The sequence below is a fragment of the Pezoporus occidentalis genome, unplaced genomic scaffold (genome assembly GCF_034315485.1).
Source record: "Pezoporus occidentalis ecotype Australia unplaced genomic scaffold, CSIRO_AGI_Poc_V1 ctg19, whole genome shotgun sequence".
Lineage (NCBI taxonomy): Eukaryota > Metazoa > Chordata > Aves > Psittaciformes > Psittacidae > Pezoporus > Pezoporus occidentalis.
This window is the reverse complement of record NW_026913748.1, coordinates 2,297,652-2,318,158: the sequence shown is the minus strand read 5'-3', so window position 1 is coordinate 2,318,158 and position 20,507 is coordinate 2,297,652. Positions and strand designations below refer to the sequence as shown.

At 37.6% G+C, this 20,507-nt stretch overlaps 1 protein-coding gene across 2 annotated transcripts in view; it reads left to right on the top strand.

The window, feature by feature from the left end:
- TRIM24 (tripartite motif containing 24) overlaps positions 1 to 19,455 on the top strand; it is a 69,419-nt gene extending 49,964 nt beyond the window's left edge. For both annotated transcript variants that reach the window (XM_062616400.1, XM_062616401.1), the window contains exons 9-19: positions 2,662 to 2,927; positions 3,551 to 3,715; positions 5,247 to 5,426; positions 7,789 to 7,924; positions 9,037 to 9,109; positions 10,474 to 10,642; positions 11,198 to 11,511; positions 14,518 to 14,650; positions 16,056 to 16,130; positions 17,480 to 17,629; positions 18,484 to 19,455. In XM_062616400.1, coding sequence (XP_062472384.1) covers positions 2,662 to 2,927; positions 3,551 to 3,715; positions 5,247 to 5,426; positions 7,789 to 7,924; positions 9,037 to 9,109; positions 10,474 to 10,642; positions 11,198 to 11,511; positions 14,518 to 14,650; positions 16,056 to 16,130; positions 17,480 to 17,629; positions 18,484 to 18,693 — 1,871 coding nt within the window. In that variant the 3' untranslated portion in view covers positions 18,694 to 19,455. The remainder of the gene's footprint in view (positions 1 to 2,661; positions 2,928 to 3,550; positions 3,716 to 5,246; positions 5,427 to 7,788; positions 7,925 to 9,036; positions 9,110 to 10,473; positions 10,643 to 11,197; positions 11,512 to 14,517; positions 14,651 to 16,055; positions 16,131 to 17,479; positions 17,630 to 18,483) is intronic.
- The last annotated feature ends 1,052 nt before the right edge of the window (positions 19,456 to 20,507 follow it).

Here is a 20,507-nt window from a genome sequence, read left to right as displayed (position 1 = left end):
TTATCTTAATAGATTTGATCTAGTCTCCAAACTGGTCTCTACATTTTTCTTTTTCTTTCAACTCCGAGTTGCTAGAATTTTATGATACTGGTGAATTCCAGAACCTGGAAGCTTGTGTGATTGCCTGAAATCCTGAGTTTAATGGAGATAACCATAGGAATTCATTAGCTTAGGAGCAGGAATTAAAACAGGGATCTTTTTAGGTTTTTGACTGCTGTTATGCTTCCTTTCTTTCTCCGTTGGTAGCTTGATGGGCATTTTGTTCTTCTGTCATGTGCAGAATGCTTTGTGAGATACCCGTGAGATCTTTTTCTGCCTTTTATCAGGAAGTACAGTAACCTCTACAAAGGTACAGAGAGGTGCAAATGTGTGATTCTCTACAAAGGTAGAGAAAGAGTTATAGCAGTGCTTTAAGGTGAACAAGCTCCTTTTCCCACACCCTGGGACATTGGATGGTAGCAGGGAAATTCTCCCAAGTTTCTTCTCTGTATTTTTCTTTGGGAAAGGAACTGAAAGTGAATCTCTTGTTTCCAGAAACAAACTGTCAAGCTGTGTGGTAATAATTGTGAACTGCTGCTAAACTGAAATGATGCTTGTCAAGAGGGGCCTTTTTCATGTGTTTTGTTTTTGGCTCTTTTAAGAAAATTTGTTTATTCAATGAGATGCTTAAATATGTTCCCTTAAATTCTGAAAAGTGCTACCATAGAGATGACACCTGTATAGATCACCACAGGAGTTCTTGTAACAGTGATAGGTAAATGTGTTATGGTTTTACTTATCTGGTTTCAGAAATCAGAACCTTTAGGCTGTTATGTTTGTGATCAAACACGTTCAATTTCTGTAGATAAACCAGATTTAAGAACCCCTGAATTAAAAATTAAGTCTGAGTAAAGAAGCAACTTGGCTTGAATGGCTTGAATTCTAGTCAGGCAGCATGTTGCTGACAGAGTGATAGCATCTGCACACTAATAGGATAGCTCTCTTATGAACTTCAGAATGTATTTAGGGAAAAAATCACCTAAAATGTTTTGATTCCATAAATTGTATGATAATCCGTGGTTGATTTTCTTAGAATAATGGAAGGGAATCTATAGTACCTTTGGGTAAATAGCTATACCACAGGTCATAAGTCTGGAAAGACATTTGAAGGTGTGATTAGACTTGGAGAGAGCAGAATAAAGGTATGGTCAATTGACAATTGACTGTAGTACAGTCAATACCATTCTCTGTCAAGGCAATTCCTTTTGTAGAGACAGAAAATTAAACAGCTCTATTGACTGTATGACTGTAGTGGAATATTTCATACAGCTGTGTATAGGAAACAGTAGTACTGATTTTCAATTTACTCTGCTCACTTTATGGGAAACATTGACTGGACCTGTTATGAGCTTAATAAAGGGTGTTAGGCAATAAGTTGGTAGGGTTTTTCAATTTTGATGTGTTTAATTTCTTTGTTAATAACTGATGTGGTAGAATCATAATTAAAACATATGCAACACCAAAATTACCAAGTGTCAATACAGGAATAGTATTGTTAGCTTTCTTACCTGTTCTGTGCTACATTATGTTGACTAGCCTAGATTCCTTCTGTGCCTGTGTCTAGATGGGGCACCGAGCTGATGCTACTCAGCTTCTCAGCTCTTAGGATGAGAAAAGAATACAAAATGCAAGAAGTTTTTCCTCCTTCTTCAGATAATCTGCCCCAAAATGAGCCAGGCTAAACTGCATAGGATCCACAGAGAGAGGAGGAGAGAAGCTGCAGTGAGTGATTTCAAGTTTTGCTGTAACAGGGATTGTCAAACTGTCATGTGGCATACCCACCTCATGAAGTGAACTCTCCTGGGAAGCAGCCCTGAATCTCTGGGAGAGAAGGGAGTATGAGTTGTTTATCTCCCACTTGTATTGAAAAGCTATTGTGCAGCCTTCCAAAAATCACTGGAATTTTTTAGCTCATCTTGGACCATAACTTTCTCAACTTAACTCTGTTTTAAACAGTGTCTCTTTTACTGTACAGTGTGCTCTTCCCTTGAATCAAATCAGACTCTGTTCTAGTAGGAATTCATGTTTCTTTGGATGAGGTATCCTGAACTTTAAGTGAGAATTTTGTGTAACCACACTATACGCGTCTTAAGATAAAATCTATCACCCAGCGTTAATTTCTAAAAGTTCCTGTCGAGTCATAGTTCCTTCTAAGTCAGCAGAGAGAAAATATGTCCTGGAGGTGCCCATCACATCCTTGAATTGGTGGTGTGCAGCAACTGAAAGTATCATTTGAGTATTCCATGATGTTAATTTAGAGGCCAGAAAGATATTGTGATCCTTTAAGTTTTATGATACAGTTACGTTTTATTTTTTTTTTATCATATGATTTTTATCAGTTTGTATCAAGATCCCCTTTTTCCTTTGCTCTCTTGCTCGTCTGGAGAGACCAGGACACTTTTCTAGGGAACTCTACCATATAGAGGAGGCTGCAGCATAAGACAGTTTGCTTCAAAATACAGCCGTTTCTTTTCAGGGAAACAAAATTAATGGGAGCCCTCTAGCTCATGTTTATCCATTCTTTACATTAATGAATGATGACAGCTAGGAACTAAATTTGGAAAAAATAACATTTTTGCTTATTGCAGTATTTTGGTATTCTATTTATCTGGTTTAAACTAGGTTCTTTGGTAATTGAAGATAAAGAAACCCCACCACATGTGCCCAAGAACCCTGTGATGGAAACAAACTCACAGCCGCCAGGCAGCTTACCTTCAAACCAGCTCTCCAAGTTCCCAACTCAGATAAGCTTAGCCCAGCTCCGACTTCAGCACATGCAGCAACAGGTCATGGCTCAGAGACAGCAAGCTCAACGCAGAGCAGGTCCAGTAAGTTTACCAAATCCAAGAATGCCAGGAACCATGCAGCAGCCTCCTGCTACTCATCAGGTAAGTTATGACTGTTTCCAGAGGAGAGTCTTTTTCCATGGCAGTGAAGGAGAAAATAAAGATAAGAAAAGAGAAAGAAATTAAGTCTAGATACATAACTTCAGATATCTTCATAGCATATGGCTGTTTAAAATAGGTTACGGAACGTTTTCTTCACAGAGAATTGAATCAGCAGTTTAAACTTGCCTGTGCAGTAGCACTTCTTAGCCTATTTTTACAAATAAATAAAAACCCCAGCATATGTTATCCAACCATGTATAGTGCTGAGTTACATGTTTTGTTTTTTTTTGTCAAATGATTAAAAGGTGAATCTGTCATTAGTTTTTTCCAAGGTGTTTTTGCACAGAACTTTGTGATTCTCCCATGTAACTTTAAAAGTTGGTAATGTTCTCATTGGCTCTTGTCATGCATCTGCATTTATTATGTCAGAATAATTCAAACCCATCTGCTAGATTTTTTTTTTAACATTGAAAATCATTGTGTGATCATTCAGATAAATGGTGTGGTACTGTTTGCTGGCATCTAATTTTTTAAGGGTTTCAGAACTTTAAAAGGTCCACTTAGTAAAAATTTGTGGAACACTGAATATATATCAGTTAACTTGCAGAATTGTTTTCATGTAGGCACCTCCACGCTTGATTCATTTTCAGAATCATAGCCCCAAGCCTAATGGTTCAGCTCTTCCTGCACAACAGATGAGATTTCCCCAAACTCAGAACCTACCAAGGCAAGCAATAAAGCCCAACCCACTGCAAATGGCATTCTTGGCACAGCAAGCTATAAAACAGGTAGAGTTTCTTTCCCTTTTAACTCATCATGTACAAGTAAAACATCAAATGTGCTTTATATCATCTTACTTTTAGATTATGTTTCTAGAGTGCTTTGCAATTAGAACAGAGATTGCATTTTCCCTATGACAAGATACTCAGTTTTGTTAATGAGATAACTGTCAAGCTTCATTTTGACAGTTCTAAGCAGCTGAAGCATTACAGAAGTGAGCCACTGTGTGTGCTATGTAGGTGTTTCATTCTCTTGCTTGCTATTACTGTGGTTTCTGGCCATTTATGCAAGACAGCACAGCCTTAGTCTACGCACAGCAATCGGTGAGATAGAAAATCCCTCTCTTTCGCTTGATGCTAATGATTTCGCTAGGAACCAGGTAAAAGCTTGCCAAAAAAGCTATGGCTGCCACCACTCTCCAGGGTATGCCACATATTAACTTTTACTGAGAAGGAGATTAAAAAGAAGTGCACAGTTGTGGGACCTCTGCTGAGTAAGACTTAACTGGGGCAGAAGCAAATACATAATACATTCTCTGGATGCTCAGGAAGGCAGATCCTCATTGAAAAGCATATTAACACGTGAGTTGTTAGCTATGTGGAGGGAAAGAGAAAATCATGTCACTGGAAGTAAGCAGGGAAGAATCAAATGAGACTGATCTGTGACCTGAGAAGCAGAGTAATACCATTCATCTTTGCAGTGCTTATGATGTCAGAGAACTAATTTCAACTAAATTGAAGAAATTGTAAAATATCTTAAGAAAACCTGTAGTAATAAAACTAAGTTACTTGTATTCTCTGCCTCTGAAAAGAAGATTGGCCTGTCTGCAAGTCTTTCTTTCAAGCATTTCCATTATCTAGTAATGTCTTTCTGAAACTAGAAATGAGTAAATAGAATGAGTGATTACAAAGGAATTGAGCAGGATCAAATTTTGCCTACGGTTGCCATGAAATTCCATTAAAGTAGTTGAAAACTGCATATGCCTAAATGAGAAAGAAATTTAGTCTGACTTGACTGTGCACTTCATATCATAGTATTAAATGTATACGTGGGTAGAGATCCAGTCAGCATTTCAAATTCTTAATCTCTTTAAGTTAAAGGAAGCACAGCGTCAAATACTTGATGGTGTCCAAGTGACACTATACCTATTTACTTAATAAAGCACTGGAACAGTCGTGCATTCAGCCTATTATCTGTAATGCTTTTATTTCACTAAAACTGTTACATTTCTCCCACAACAGTGTCAATTCAGCATGAAATATTAATAGATACTTAACATGGAGATACAGCTTTGAATTTAAGAATTCACATTCATTTCTTCTATTCAGTTTTCAGCTACTTGTCATCTTCCCTTGTCGTGTAAGATTGGCTCTTGAAATTAGATAACTTCAGAGTAAATTGGGATTTTATGTTTGAATTCAGCTTCCTGAACTAAGCTGCTTGTTTAACTGCTGAGTTAGAACCAGTATATGCAGTAGATGTGAACAGCTGGGGGGGGGGTCCAAAGATTAATTGTGGATTGTTGTCTCTTCTTTTTAGTGGCAGATCTGTAGTGGACAAGCTTCAACTGCCCCTTCAACTGCAAGCAGCACAACATCTACTCCATCCAGCCCCACAGTCACTAGTGCTGTAGGATGTGATGGGAAGACATATGGTCCCCCTGTGATAGACTTGAGTTCTCCAGTGGGTAGCTCTTACAACCTACCATCTCTTCCTGATGTAAGTGTAACATAAGGGCGATGTTTTGTGGATTCTGTTTTGAAGTAAGTCTTAATATTTGTGAGAATTGGAAGCCTTTTAGTCTGAAATTCTTGCTCTGTCAAAACAGTTGCAGAAAACAACACTGCAGGATTGCCTACATGTTTCTGGCAAGACTCAGAACTATTCTGGGAGACAGCTGTTAGGACAACTAAGAAAAATAATATTGCAGGTTGTAATTGGAGTTGTTTATTTGCGTGGTGCCTGTTTTTCCCTCACCCCCCATAATGATACTAACAAAAATGAATTAGCGTAGCAGTGTCCATGGGTAGCATTGGTTTGATGATGATATTTCTGGTAATTATAAAACATTTTAAAATATACTTTTAATTCATCAGAAGGTCTATCTTAGGTAGGTATTAACTGTTGGTATATTAGATAAATTCCATTTATCTTTTCGGTACTTCTTTTTTTCATATATCTTCTAACAGGCCTGTGAGCTGGTGATAGAGCATCATAAGGTCATCTTTTCTTATGCTTCTGACCTTCTGTTGTGGTTTAAGCCCAGCTGGTAACTCAGAACCACGCAGCTGCTCGCCCACTCTCTCCTTCCTCCCCCTGCTCCTGGAGGGATAGGGAGGAGAATCAAAAGAATGTAACTCCCATGGGTTGAGATAAGAGCAGTCCAGTAACTAAGGTATAACACAAACCACTACTGCTACCACCAGTAAGAACAGTGTTAAGGGAAATAACAAGGGAAGAGAATACAGTCCTCACCACCCGCCAACCGATACCCAGCCCGACCCAAGCAGCGATCTAGCCTTTCCGGGGAACTTCCCTAAGTTTATATTCTGGGCATGACGTGCTGTGGTGTGGAATACCCCTATGAGTAGTTTGGGTCAGGTGTTCTGTCTCTGCTTCCTCCTGACTTCCCCTCCTCCCTGGCAGAGCATGAGACTGAGAAAGTCCCTGGTCAGAGTAAACATTACTAGGCAGCAGCTGAAAACATCGGGGTTATCAGCATTGTTCCCAGGCTGAAAGTCAAAAGCACAGCACTGCACCAGCTACTAAGAAGGAGAAAAATGACTGCTATTGCTGAACCCAGGACATATTCATAGTTTTTTCTTATTGGTGCATGTTTGTCAGAGATGCATGTTAGCTATTGAGTTCTGGTCAGTTGACTTTATTCTTTCAACCAACTGCCAAGCCCATTTTTGTGGTCTAAGGTTTGTAGATATCTGAAATGTCATGGTTTTCTAGTCATAACTTACTGGTACTCCCTCTTTTCCCACCTGTTTCCTCAGGTAAGTGTTATATTTTTTTTTTTCTGAGTACAGTAACACAGTATCTGTCAGGCTTAAAAGAGGAACTACACTACACGATCCTAAAACTACAAGTATACTCATTAGTCTGAGACACTTTAGTATACTGAATTTTGTACACGGTATTATGAACTCTTCTACTGGTGAAGTTTGTTATCAAAATACGTGTCCCAAATCACTGTAAATATGCTGGTGGCCTAGCTGAGGTTTCGGCATCTGCTCCTGGTAAATCTAGCTTATAAATAGAAGTTTCAGCGATCAATGCAGTTTATACCAGTGAATTCATGAGGTATCTGGATAATTGAGAACTTATATCAAGGTAACCTATATACTTAACAAAAATAACCTATGTATTGCAAAACTCCCTAATATTTCAAAAGGTCTTTTCTCTGCATCAAACCAGGATGCGTAATTTTTACAGAAAGTTAGAATGGTAAATTGGGAGTCCTTAAAACAAGTTCAGTTGTCTGGCCTGAGCTATGGGTGGAAAGAACAAGTGCTGGTTTGCTGTTTGCATTTTGAATCGGTATGCGTGGCAGCTGCCCAGAAGATACGTGGGACAGATGGAATTGAGTGTTCTTAGACATTCTTCCAGTCCTGTTAAACACTAGTGGATTAATGGGTAGTTTGTGTATTGCTTATTACCTTTTTATTTATTTATTTATAGAGTATATAAGGTGAGCATGTCAAAAAAAAAAGTATGGAGATAAAACTTTGTCTTGTACTTCAGTGTGTGAAGGGTAGCTGTCTGATGTAAGCCTCCTCTGAACTGATGGAGGAAAAAATGGCACTTAAACAAATACCTGGTCTTAAAATGAAGCACTGTCTGGATGTGGCCATTTCTTTTCATTTTAGAGAAAACAAGGTGACCCGTTTTAAAGTAACAATCTCATTTTTTGGATGGCCAGAGCTAGGTGAAATGCATTTTGGTCTTCACCTTCAAAGTAACAGGATGGCAGAGGCATGGGGTGCTTTGTTGTTGGAGGGGGTGTGTTTTGTGGTTTATTTTTTTTCACCCATCTCAACACTAACTGCTTTCCCTCTCTTCCCCCACCTTTTAGATTGATTGTTCAGGAAACATCACACTAGATAATGTTGTAAGGAAGGATGGCACTGTGGAGCAGAATCAGCCAAAACCCCCTTCAAACAGGACTGTGCAGTCACCAAATTCATCGGTACCATCACCAGGCCTCTCGGGTAACTGCAATGTCGTGCAATTTTCTGTTTAAGTAGTGTAATGGAAAAATGTCATGTGGCAGTGTTAACGCTGGTAATGAAAATAATGCAAAGGTGTAGAAACCCTACTAAGGAGGGGTAAAGTTGAAGCAATATTTTAGTGTTGTGATCAAAAATGGCCAGATCTTAAAAATATGGAGGAAAAATGCAGCAGATTTTCTCAAATTGCACAAAAATCTATAGAAAAAATGGTACTGTTAGGGGTACACCAAATTAATACCTGTAAGCTGTGGTAAGAGACAAGTATTTGAAAAAGCAGGATAGGATGTAACAGGAGGCAGTGGCTACAAATGGTAACTTGAGAAGTTCAATTTGGATATTAAAAATTTATTTTTCACTGGAAGAGTAGTGCAGCAGTGATAAAGGTTAATAAAAGTTATTTTTGTGGGTAGCTAAATGTGGTGGACTTGAAGGACCCAGGGGATTCCTGTCACCATGACTGGTGACAATCAATAGCTGTTCCTTACTCCCATTTCTTGATCTGACCTGTAGTGAGCCTCTGGGAGTGTGAATTCCCAGTCAGCACTTGTGTAACATTCATGCACTTACATGGTGTTTATGTGCTTAGGAAGATTAGCTGAGACAGGTGAATAATGCATTCACAGGTAGCACAAACAGCCCAATCTGGTTTCTCAGGACCAATGCTTGCAAAAATATCCTTCATAAGTCTTTCAGCTATCTGGTTCCCATACCCTTGGTCTCTCCCATATCTGACCCCTAGGCTTCTTCTTACTTGCTAGCTTGTCTGGCTTAAAGTTTCCTAGCAGATGTCCTGAGAGATCTGTTAGAATTTAATAAGGTAAGACAAAATAAGCTGCAGTGATCAGGTGGGGGGCTCAGCCAGGCAAAGGTACTACCATTAGCCTGCTTACCTGCAATGGGCCCCTTTTTAAATCCTCTCTTTGCCTCTATTATCCCATGCTTCTCACCCTGTCATGAATTTGTATTAAATGAGACATGGATTAAATAAACTATACTGCATGGGAAATTTTCCCCAAAACTTGTGTATTTGAGTCACATCTCAGACTTGGCACAGACCTGTGTTTTGTTCTAATCTGATCCTTCTATCCTAGGAGGAGTCAGTGTGACAAACATAAACCCTCCAATTCGTTCACCCAGTGCCTCCAGCGTTGGGAGCAGAGAGAGGTAAGGACAGAGTGGGGGAGAAGAAAATGTAACTTCAGTCTCCATAGAACATGCCTCAGTCTCTTCTCTCATTCATGCATACAGAAGTCAATTTGCTTCACTTTCTGTGTTAATAGGCCAGGCATGATGGTTATTACAGCACTCTTTTCATTCTAAAAGTAGTAATTTCATTTGTAATGTATTAATAGCACATTTAAAAACATGAGCTCTGTAAATGATGGCTAGGTTGGCGTTAGTAAAAGAATTCTAAATTAGACTTTAAATTCAGAAAAATCTGCTAAAGGAAAAAGTTGCATATTGAAAGTCCTCATGGAACTATAAATTACTTCAGATTTAAGGAACTGATGCTACAAATTGTTATTTAGACTTTTCTGCCATAATACAGTTAGTTAAGTGAGCACTAGCTATCTACTGAGAGTCTACACAAATGTTTTTATCCCTCAGTGATGGAATATTAATGAACAAATATATTTACACAATGTTGTTTGAAGAGTGCAGATCCATTAATGTGTTTCAATAAATTAGAGCATACATCTGACATGAGATTAATTTTTCATGCAGAGAAAAATCAGATGACAGTCATCCTACTTAAATTGGAAATGCAGATGCTTTTTAATATAGAATACCTTTTGTTCTATTCCATTTACACAGTAAATTCTGTGAAGGACTCTTATGAGCTGTTTAAATCTTCATCTGAAGAGTCTTTTACTTGAATTTAAAATATGTGACTATCTGCTGCTGCTTGAATTAATTTTGTTAGATTTAAAGTTCTTCATTATTATTAAAAATAATAAGCTGATATTTTTGAGTTTGGATGTCAATTCTTATCCTATTACTACTAAACACACGAAAAAAGGTGGATCTATTTCTAAAAGTAGGGCCTCAGTTTCTTTAGAGCAGCAAGGCTGTAAGAAACTCTTCCAAGATAATGTAAATGTGTTTTATCTGTCACATTCACTTGGGTGGTTTACAATCATCAATTCAGCTCTGGAGAAACGCTAGCCTTTCTCAAAATATGCTGCATCCTCTCCAAAGTGGGCTGATATTCAGTGGAAGTGGGTTTTTTTTTGTGTTAAAGAAACAGATTATTTGCAAATCTTGTGCTAATGTTACGTCAAACCATGAGCAGTTTTCCAATTCTGGAACTGCACCACTAAAATTTTCCCTTTTTGTAAAGCATTTTCCATGTACATTAAAGGAATAAACTTGGATGTGCCGTTATGTAAAAGTAATACGGTAGTGCTCAAGAGTCAAAGAAGCAAAGTGGATTAGCATCCTGAGGTCTCAGAAACCATCAGTGTACCAACGGTGTCCAGTTTTGACTCAGTTTCCTCTCTTTTACTACTTCATTCTGTCATTTACAGTTCTGGCTCCTCCAGCAGGCCACCAAGAGCTGATTCTACGCACAAAGTCCCGGTTGTTATGTTGGAGCCGATCAGAATTAAGCAGGAGTCAAGTGCATCAAATGAGAACTTTGATTTCCCAATTGTTATAGTGAAGCAAGAAACGGAGGAGGAATCCCGGCCTCAGAATGTAATATTAACAGTTATAAATATCTCCTTGCTCTTTGGAGGGTCTTTTACATCTCTGGGGAATAAAATAATTTACTAATATTCTGTTGGGGACTTTCAAAGGGGAAAACTAAAAAGCTAAATAAAAGGAAGAGGTGAAATTCAAAATCAGACTAGCTCTACTGCCAATTCAATTAACTGGTGTGATCAGGGTGCTTTTATCCATTGAAAACCTGGGGAAGTAGGAAATAGCTTGCAAACAACAAATTTTTGTGTGCTAGGAAGTGTTTCTAATACATAGTAAACTAATATATGTATATATATATATATAAGATTGCTAGACTTCTGGGGCACCAAAGATTAGGTTTTTATTAGTGGAGCAGTAAATAGCCTTTTATACTGAATTTCGCATGTTTAGTTGCTTGATGTTATACTACAGTAGTAACTTTTGGATGTATATTGCAAGTTGTGTGGCTGCTTGTGTATGAATTTGTTATTCTGAACAGTTTACCTGTTGTTAAGGTCATGTAAATTCACATAAATACTACAATTTGGCTTCCTCTGTGTCTTCTTACAGACCAACTTTTCAAGAAGCATACTTACTTCATTGCTGTTAGATAGCAATAATAATGCCGCTTCTGATGAAGCTGTCTTAAGAACAGATGCACCAGACAGTACAGATGACCAACCAGGGATACTGCAGGAGAACTCATCCAGTGGAAAGACAGGATGGATAGGCCCCTCTCACACAGGGGAGGGCAGAAAAGAGGATGATCCCAATGAAGATTGGTGCGCAGTATGTCAAAATGGAGGGGAGCTCCTTTGCTGTGAGAAATGTCCCAAAGTATTCCATCTATCTTGTCATGTCCCTACGTTAATGAGCTTTCCAAGGTAACTACGACCCCTTCCATTCCATATAAACTTGCATTAAAAGACACAAACTTTGTATTGTGAAATCCAGTACAAGAAGTTTCAGCCTCAAAGGAAGCAGTGGTGGTTTTGAAGTCTTGAATCCAGAAGTTTTAGTAACTGGTGAAAATTGGAAACTACGTTGAAACTTCAGTTTAACTTTCTTGTGTCTGCAAAATCTGTAACAAAATTCTTCACTTATTTTATAGTTAAGCAAGATCACTTAACATCTAGGGCATCTATTGTTAAAATTAGGCCACAGAATTACCAGTCCATCATAGATGCTTTAAGGGTGATGGAAAAGATTTACATTTCTTTAATAACAATAAAAAAAGAAAAATCCAAGCCAATATAATACTAAATATATTATTTACTATGGTGCTAAACATGGCTGCACTCCAAGCATTGGAGGTAGTGACTGACATCTAGTAATATCTCGGTCAGTGTTGAAACAAGCAGCAGGCTTTCTTGACTGGCTGTTACAGAACAACTACTCAGTTTCTTGAGTTTCAAAATACAGTCTTAAATAGGTTGTTCTTATAAGCATTACTGGCATTTGCTTCTGGAATTAGTGTCTTTGATGAAAATAAATGGTATTTTGCAATGTTCCAACTTGGAAATGCCATGCAATAAGCTTATTAGTATTAAAGGATAAAAACATCTGTCATAACATGCTCATTGTTTAATGCTTTTATAAATATTAGGTTTCATTATTAAATATCAGCATAGTTTGCTGGAGTAAAACATTTGCATAGCAACTTAGGTTTTGATCATCTCTGTGCTGCTCTGTGCAAGCATACTTTTGCAGCCGTATCTGCTCCTTTAAATGTCAGCTGAAATGGCACATGAAAATGTTTCCTACCTTCTGAAGCTTCAAATTACAGTATGGGGTTTTCGCTTGGGTTTTGTTTGTTTGTTTTAGTAAAATGATGCTACCTTACAGCTTTGTGCCATAAGGGAAACCTAGCAAAGTTACGGTAAGTACTTAAACTAATAAACGTCTGTGCTTGACAAGAAAACAGAAATCTTCAGGCAGATAGGAAAAAATGTATTTACAAGGCTTTGTTTCTATGAAAATTAAAGCTTCAAGAATAAGTCTTTAAAATTTCTGTTTTTACTGGATCACTGTGTCGGAGCTGAGATGATGATATCTGGGGGAAAGGGAAACAAAATCAACTTTTCTGACACCCATTTAGATCTCTGAAGGTGCATATTGGCACAAGTGCACTTTGTTCCTAGACTTCAGAGCCAAGGTTATCTTAAGTTAGCTTTAGATGTATCAGGGTTTTGTTCTCATCTTTGTGGGTTTTGTTTTCAGCTGTAACATTCTACTTAACAAACTTTGGTCTCTTAGCATTAGTTCCTTCAAACACACAAAATAATTCCTTTATTACTATGTCAGCAGTGTCATTCTACTTTCATGATTGCTTTTTGTTCTTGCTTCAGGTAGGTAGAACAATTTCATAGAACCATAGAATCACAGAATGGTTTGGATTGGAAGAGACCTTTAAAGGTCATCTTATCCAACCCCCTGCAATGAGCAAGGACATCTTCAATTAGATTAAGTTGCTCAAAATCCTGTCCAACCTGGCCTTGAATGTTTCCAGGGATGGAATGTTGAGCACCTCTGCAACCTGTTCCAGTGTTTCACCACCTTCACCATAAAAACATTCTTACTTCCATCTACTCTGAATCTACTTTACTTTAATTTAAAACCATTACCCCTTGTCCTGTCACTGTTCTCATAGATTCACAAGGTCACTGCATCTTTTCTTCCTTCACTTCAACTCACCACAATTTTCTGATTCTCGAATATTTAAATGCATCATTCTGCCATCTTTCATGTTTCTTGTTTTCTTGTATCAAAAGATCTTTTAGTCATGGCCTATATCAATTTTTGTATATCTACCACATTTCTGAGATGCTAGTCCAGGCACAGAGGTGACGCTGTCATATAAATAACTCCATCCAGTTAAGACAGTAGAAGGTAAAAGTCTCTTTGAGGTAAGATGCCCATCGCTCACTACTGTGTGCTAAAACTAGCAGATGGTGGAAATTTTTTGATTACTCCGAATAAAAAACAGTAATTTTTTTTTTCTTTTAACTTGGAAAGTCCCCTACCTTACTATTGAAATTAATTAAAAGGTGCTGCAGAAACTATTTCCCATATTATAATATACCCCTGAGTAACTAACACCCAGAGCTCTAAACTGGTTATTGCTGAATTCTACTATTAAGAAGTACAATTCAGCCCTCTTGTGGTTATCTGCAAGCATGCAGGTTTCTTCATTTGCGGAGAAATAACATCAAAAACAGAGCTTTCAACACTTTGAAGTTCAGAAATTGTGTTACAGAATCAGTTAACATATCTTGCAGAACTAATTTTGTCCTAATCTTATTTTGTCATTTAAATCAATAGGTTTTTCCTAGACCAACTGATAAAATCAGGAACATGTAAAAGTTTTGGGGAGTGAAGAATTCCTAGTTTTCCAAAAAATCTTGTCTAGGGCAATCTGTATAGAATAGTAATACGCTGTAGATCAAGCTTGTAGAAATAACATATAGTTCTCACAATATAATGCTTTTTTCTTCTGTTTGGCCTATACAGTTCCTTGAGCATCTGAAGTTAGGCAACAAAACTCTTAATAGTGCTTTGCTTGAATACTGCGAGTTCAAGTGAAATATTTCAGTACTAACAAAGGTAGACACAGTTTGTCTACTATAAAAAAAAACATTTTTCTGTTATGACACCTTTAATGACACCAGTGCCATTAAAAAGCAAGTGAAGTTCTAATAAAGCATTTTTACCAGTAGTCTCTGCCTTTTTGCAGTGTTCAAAAAACCACCACCACCAAAACAACACATAATACGGGGTGGGGGAAAAACTAACACCCCACAAATGAGGAACTTAATGCAGAAATATATGGAAAGCCTTCTGTTGGGAGTGCGCTATGGTCATTGAGATCAATGTGCCTGTCTTGTTTTTAGTGGAGAGTGGATCTGCACATTCTGTCGGGATTTGTCCAAGCCAGAAGTTGAATATGACTGTGATAAACCTGCACACAGCTCTGAAAAAAGAAAACTGGAAGACACTGTGGGTTTGGCACCAATAGACCGCAGGGTAAGCATAAAATGAGTACTGTCTTGCTGCTGCTTGTATTCTGAAATGCATTCATCTTTTTAAAGGTGATGGTAAGAAAGGAGAATTAACGTCTTGAAATAAGCTCTGCGGTCATAGCAGCCTTCATGTAAACATGCTGAAAAACACATGAATGTCTGAGGAGTGGTTGTGGTCTGGTGCTGTGAAGTGGGAATGTGTTCTAGGAATTACCAAGTGCTGTTTTTAACAGAGCTCTTGTACACAGTGACTTTGCACTGAGAATTTTTCTTTGTGCTTTCCAAATTTGGCATAGGTTGATGTTATCAACTGATGGTTTTAGTCTTTAAAGCACTGTGTCAGCATCCTTACATAAAATTAAGGTGGTTCTTTCACAATGAAGATATACAGAGATACAATACTTATCCTCCAGAGATTAACACAAGAATAACTGCTGTCCTTTTGCAGCTTTGAATGTTACTGTGAAAGCAGCGACAAAGGAAGCAGTGGGTCTCACAACTTCCCCCCCACCCCCTTAAGTCTCAGTGTTAAAAAAATTGTGTCTATGAACATTTGAGCAGACAGCTGAACTGCTTAACAGAGTCTTTTGAGTTCGTGGGGACTTTGGGAAAGGGGGTGTTTGCCTTTTTTTTTTTTGATTTTTCTTTTCTTTGTAGTTGTGTGTTGTTATTATTATTCAAAACTTTTTTTAAGCAATTTTGAGCTCTATTGAAAACTTCCAGCAGTTTTTTACTTGCTTTCAGTTGGCAAATACACTGAAATTGGTAGTTTATTTGGGGCCTTTGTCTACCTACAGCTATTTACATGTGCTGCTATCTAAAAGGAAAAAAGCTAGCTCCATCTGTGTTTTGTCTTAAATGTAAATTATAAAAATGTAAGTTATAAACTTACTGTAAATATTCCAATAAGAGACCAGCAAGCACAAAATCTCAAATCTATTTTAAGAAGCTTGAGAATAAAGATCCAGTTAAATGTGTTTGAATACGCAAAGAAAAGAGATTCCTTCCCACTGCTAACAAAAACACTGTGGGCTTTGCAGTTACAGAGCAGTTCCACCCAGACCAGGAAAAACATTATAGCTATCTCCGAATATCTGTAAAGCACTAAGAGCCATGCATGCTTTTATTTATTCCCTTGAATGTCTGCTGGGCTCAGCAAATGCTGAATAACACTGTTAGTAACTGTATGAGATTTTGTAGCTTGCATTTGAGAGTTGATAAGGATGTAACTATTGCCAAGAAGGAATACTGCAGTTAATCTTGCTTCCAAATACAATTTCTGTGCTCACTTTTCACTTTAGGTCTGAGGGAGTACAGGGCATGTGTTTTGCATTTTCTGTAGCCTGTTATTTTAGAACAAATCATGCAGGGTTCTCTAATAACTTGTGTACCTATTTTTCTTGTCGCAGAAGTGTGAAAGACTGCTGCTGTATCTCTACTGTCATGAAATGAGTCTTGCTTTTCAAGATCCAGTTTCTCCCACAGTATGTACCTTGCTTCTTTCCGTTTTATGTTAAGAAGCATAACTGGCATGTTTCTAATGACATTTTTACGTCTTATCATTATGAGCAGTTGTTTCCCAGACATTGAGTGTATTAAATGTGTTTTATTAATATTGTCTGAAGCGCAGTTAAAAGGTGAAGCACTGGGTTAGAAGGTGATTTACTAGTAAAATTCCTCAAGAAGTGATTTTACTTAACACTTTAAATGTAGACAGAAAAAGTAAGTTCTAAGCTGATTTCACAATGCTGAGTGATCTCACTGGAAAGGTGAATTGGAGTATGTTGTTTGGTTTTTGATTTCTTTCTTCTTTTCCAATTTATTTTGAGAATTAGGGTACTCCGTAATACTAATATGATGCTGAATTTCTTTGTTATTAGCTTGAAATGTATTAGGTTAAGATAGTAAACAATACCTGGGGATATTGGGAATGCAAGGGTGCCCAGAAGAGTTACCAGCATGATCAGGTGAAACATACCTCTTTGTTCTTCAAGACAAGTCAGTGGGAAAAGAATTCATCAATAAGCAATATGCTCCTATGCGCCCTTTTTATTCCATTTGAATAAGAATTTTTCTTTTGGAGAACATTCAGCAGAGTTTAATAATAAGAAATGACACAAGAGATTAATTCATATAATGGTCATGAAATAGTAAATTCAGGTATTATAACATTAAAATATGCATATCTCTCAAAATGTGAATTGACTTAGGAGAATGTATAAAACCATTATAATTGGCTTTCATACCCCATTTTATAATTTCTAATTATTTCTAAAGAAAGAATAAATCTTAATCCCTACATCCACAGTTTGAGTTCCAAAATCATCTATTTATCTCTGAAATTTGCCACCATTTCCAAGGACATATTTCACTAATTTTTATTTTTGAATACATTAATTCATAATGCATTCAGAAAATTCATTTTAAGCAACCGATGCACCATCTCTGTTTGAGTGGGTTGCCAAAGTTACCATATGGTGGTCTTGAGAGTGAAACTTAATAGATGGCTCATTTGACTACATCCAAAAATTAATGTGCAGATTGCTTCCTCTGTTGTATATAATCAATGTAGGTGGGGGCTTATTTGTTGTTTTGTTTTTTTTTTTTTTATTTTAAAATAGGCAGAAGTATATTTAGGCAGCAAAGCTAGCCTACACCACTGTTAATCCAGAAACTATGCATACACCATAGTTAAAAAGTACCATTCTTACATCTTAGAATTGTAATTTGAAGATGAGACTAAATCTTGCTTTCTCCCTCAGAGGCAAAGGTTTATAAAACAGTAAGTAATGAATGTGACTGCGTTCAGTAAATTTTGTTTTTCTCCATTTAGGTTCCTGATTACTACAAAATAATCAAAAAGCCTATGGACTTGTCAACCATCAAGAAAAGGCTTGAAGTGACCAATTCCTTCTACACAAAGCCAGAAGATTTTGTGGCTGATTTCAGACTGATTTTCCAAAACTGTGCTGAATTTAATGAGGTTAGAAAAGTAGATACTTTATCTTGTTTTGTAGGTGTAGTTTCTTTTAGGAAAACTGTAGTGGGGGTAGAACTTACAGCATAAGAATTAACTGTATTAAACTTAGTTTGATGAGATTGCAGTGAAAACATCACGTTTGAAACTGCTGGGGTGCTAGGTTACTGTGCAGTGGAGATCCTTCCACAGAAGGAAGGAGGACTGTAACAGACATGCTAGCTGGATGGCAGGATAGCAGGTAAAGAATAGGATGATTTTTTTATCATAAAGATTAATGGTGGCCATTTGATTTTTAAAAATTGGTTTATTCCTCCTTGCCTCAAATATTAAATTCCGTGGGGTTATAATTCTGGGAGGTCTATACTCACCCTTATGATTTGTAGTTGCATGTTTAGTGATTGTTATTACCCTCACTGCGTGTAAGGGAACACATGGTGAAAAAGGAATGCGGATACTGAGTGAATCAGACATTCCAAAACATGTTAACATCCTGAAGGCATACCTATGTATTTCACAATATAACCCAACTTTCCTCTTTATTTATTTATTTATTTTCCAGTAAGGATCTAAGAGTTTTTAGAATCTCTTTATATAGCTTTCAGGATGGCAATATGGCTTTTGCAATTGGCTTCTGTGATAATCCATCAGTGAAAAAAGTCATTAGAGGTGTTGGCCAAAAGATGTCCTTACCCTCTGTTTTGCAGGCTTGTGTTCTTTTGGACCAAGTGTTCCACAGGTGACATTCTTGCTGCTGATTGGGTTTTTGAGGGTAGTTCGTAAGAGCACCTAAAAAAACAAATGTGAATTGCTTATAAGCCTATTTTGTGGTGCATTGATGTTGTTAATTCACCCAACAGCCCGATTCCGAAGTGGCTGATGCTGGCATGAAACTTCAAGCGTACTTTGAAGACCTTCTAAGGAACCTTTATCCTGAGAGAAAGTTCCCCGTACAACCCAACTGCCAGAGTGACAAAGATAATCCAGAATTTACTGGTGACTCAGATGATGACGTTGTACAGCCCCGGAAAAAACGCCTCAAAGGAGAAGACCGTCAGTCACTCAAATGAGCTGCATGTGTTGCTATGGGCTTCTTAAAAAAACTAAGGGTATTTATCACTATTAATTGTGAACAGGGGAAAAGTCATAACTGCTTTGACTTGTAGGTCTGTGGGTATTCACTAGGCTTTCTACCCCTTGTCTGGAACACAGATTTAATGGTGATCAAGGCACGTGGAGAGTTCTGAAGTTCCAAGCTTTCCTCATACTTCTGGAACAGCACAGAAATTGCCATTTGGGTGGCATGACAGCTGTTTACTTTGACGAAGAAAAGAATTTTGTATAGAACTGAACTTCAGAACATTACATGGGTTCAACATGTGGCTTTCTGAGTTTGAAGAAAATGTGATCTCACCAGACTTTTAATTTTACCAAAGGCATGTGGCTGGCCATAATTTGATTTCTTTGTACTGTATTTAACACAAGCCATGAGAACAGATGGTGTAATATTGTCCTGCAATATTGACTCGTACAATGAAAGTGTAGTTACCCCCAAAGAAGTTATTGGTAATTTTAAAATGTAAGGGAGAGTGTATTAAAAATAACTTCAAAAAAAAAAAAGAAAAAGGAAAAAAAAGGAATTTGTTTGGGAGTTTTTAATGGAGGAGGTAAAGGACAATACTTCGATTTGCGCCATTTTTCTTACCACCAGCAAGAAACAGTAGTATTTCTGTACTATTTTTGTTAAATGGTGTCTCAAGTTTTGATGTATTTCTGTTTAATGGAGTTGACAACAAAGTTTTGAAGGGAAAAATGTTTGCTTGCAACTATCAGCAAGTCTTTGTGTGCATTTAGAATGGGGGGCAAGGGCATCCTTTCTGTCCACAAGTTCTTGTTTTTCCAAATTTTAGAATGCAACCAGCACCATTATTCACTTGGAAGTACAAAGTTTGAAGAGGTAGACAAAAAAAGGAAGATACTGTTCTCTGACCCTTCATCTGTCCCTGCTAAAATTACCGTTAGGTGAGGACAAATGGCCTTTTTCAGTTCTGTCTACTTCCCAGAAGCACTGACAACAATGCAGATGGTTGTTTCTGCCCTCAGAGATTGCAGAGTTAAAGAAGTACTTTGTCTCTTGTTGCTCTAGCTAGTGGTTTATATTCTTAATTTGTTATCTTAAATGAAAACTGCGTTGTGAGTGCAGGCAGTCCTTTGGATTAACTGAGCTCTGGTGTGCTAGAATTTTGCAGGTGGACCCGTGAAGATACCCGAGTGTACACAAGCCTGCTTCTGATTTGCTATGTAGCACTGATGTGGTGCTGTGCACAGATCATTGAGGAGACTAGATAAAAGTGCTGCTTGTGCCTCCCTGCTGTGTACATATACGCTCAGAAAAAGGCCCTTTTTTTCCCCTCTCATCAGATGAGATATTGTCCACCTGCCTTTGTCGTAGGGTGGCACTGCGTGCTTAAATGTAGTGGACTCCAAGAAAAGAACACTTGGTTGTGTTTGCAGCAGCCTTTGTAGCTTTTGAAATTGGTTGATTTTTAAGCTGCTCAGAGGAACCATTCATTTTCTTTTCCCTTCTTGTTTCGTTGTTGTTGGTTTGTTCCTTTTGTTTGGTTGTGGTTTTCTGTAGAAAGTTTTTATTACTTGGAGAAAGTTGCTTGCTAGCAGGAGTTTTACCATCACAACCAAAGAAAGAATAGAGATGAAGGAGCAGAACAGGAAGGTGACCATTCTAACAGAACAGATGTGATCAGTGCACACTGCAGTAGCACAGACTTAAGAAACAGGAGGCACTGCCACTGCAGCATTTGATATCTTAAAGATCTGACAATGCCTGGAAATCCTGTTTACCTTGTCATCAAGTTTAACAGTGCTT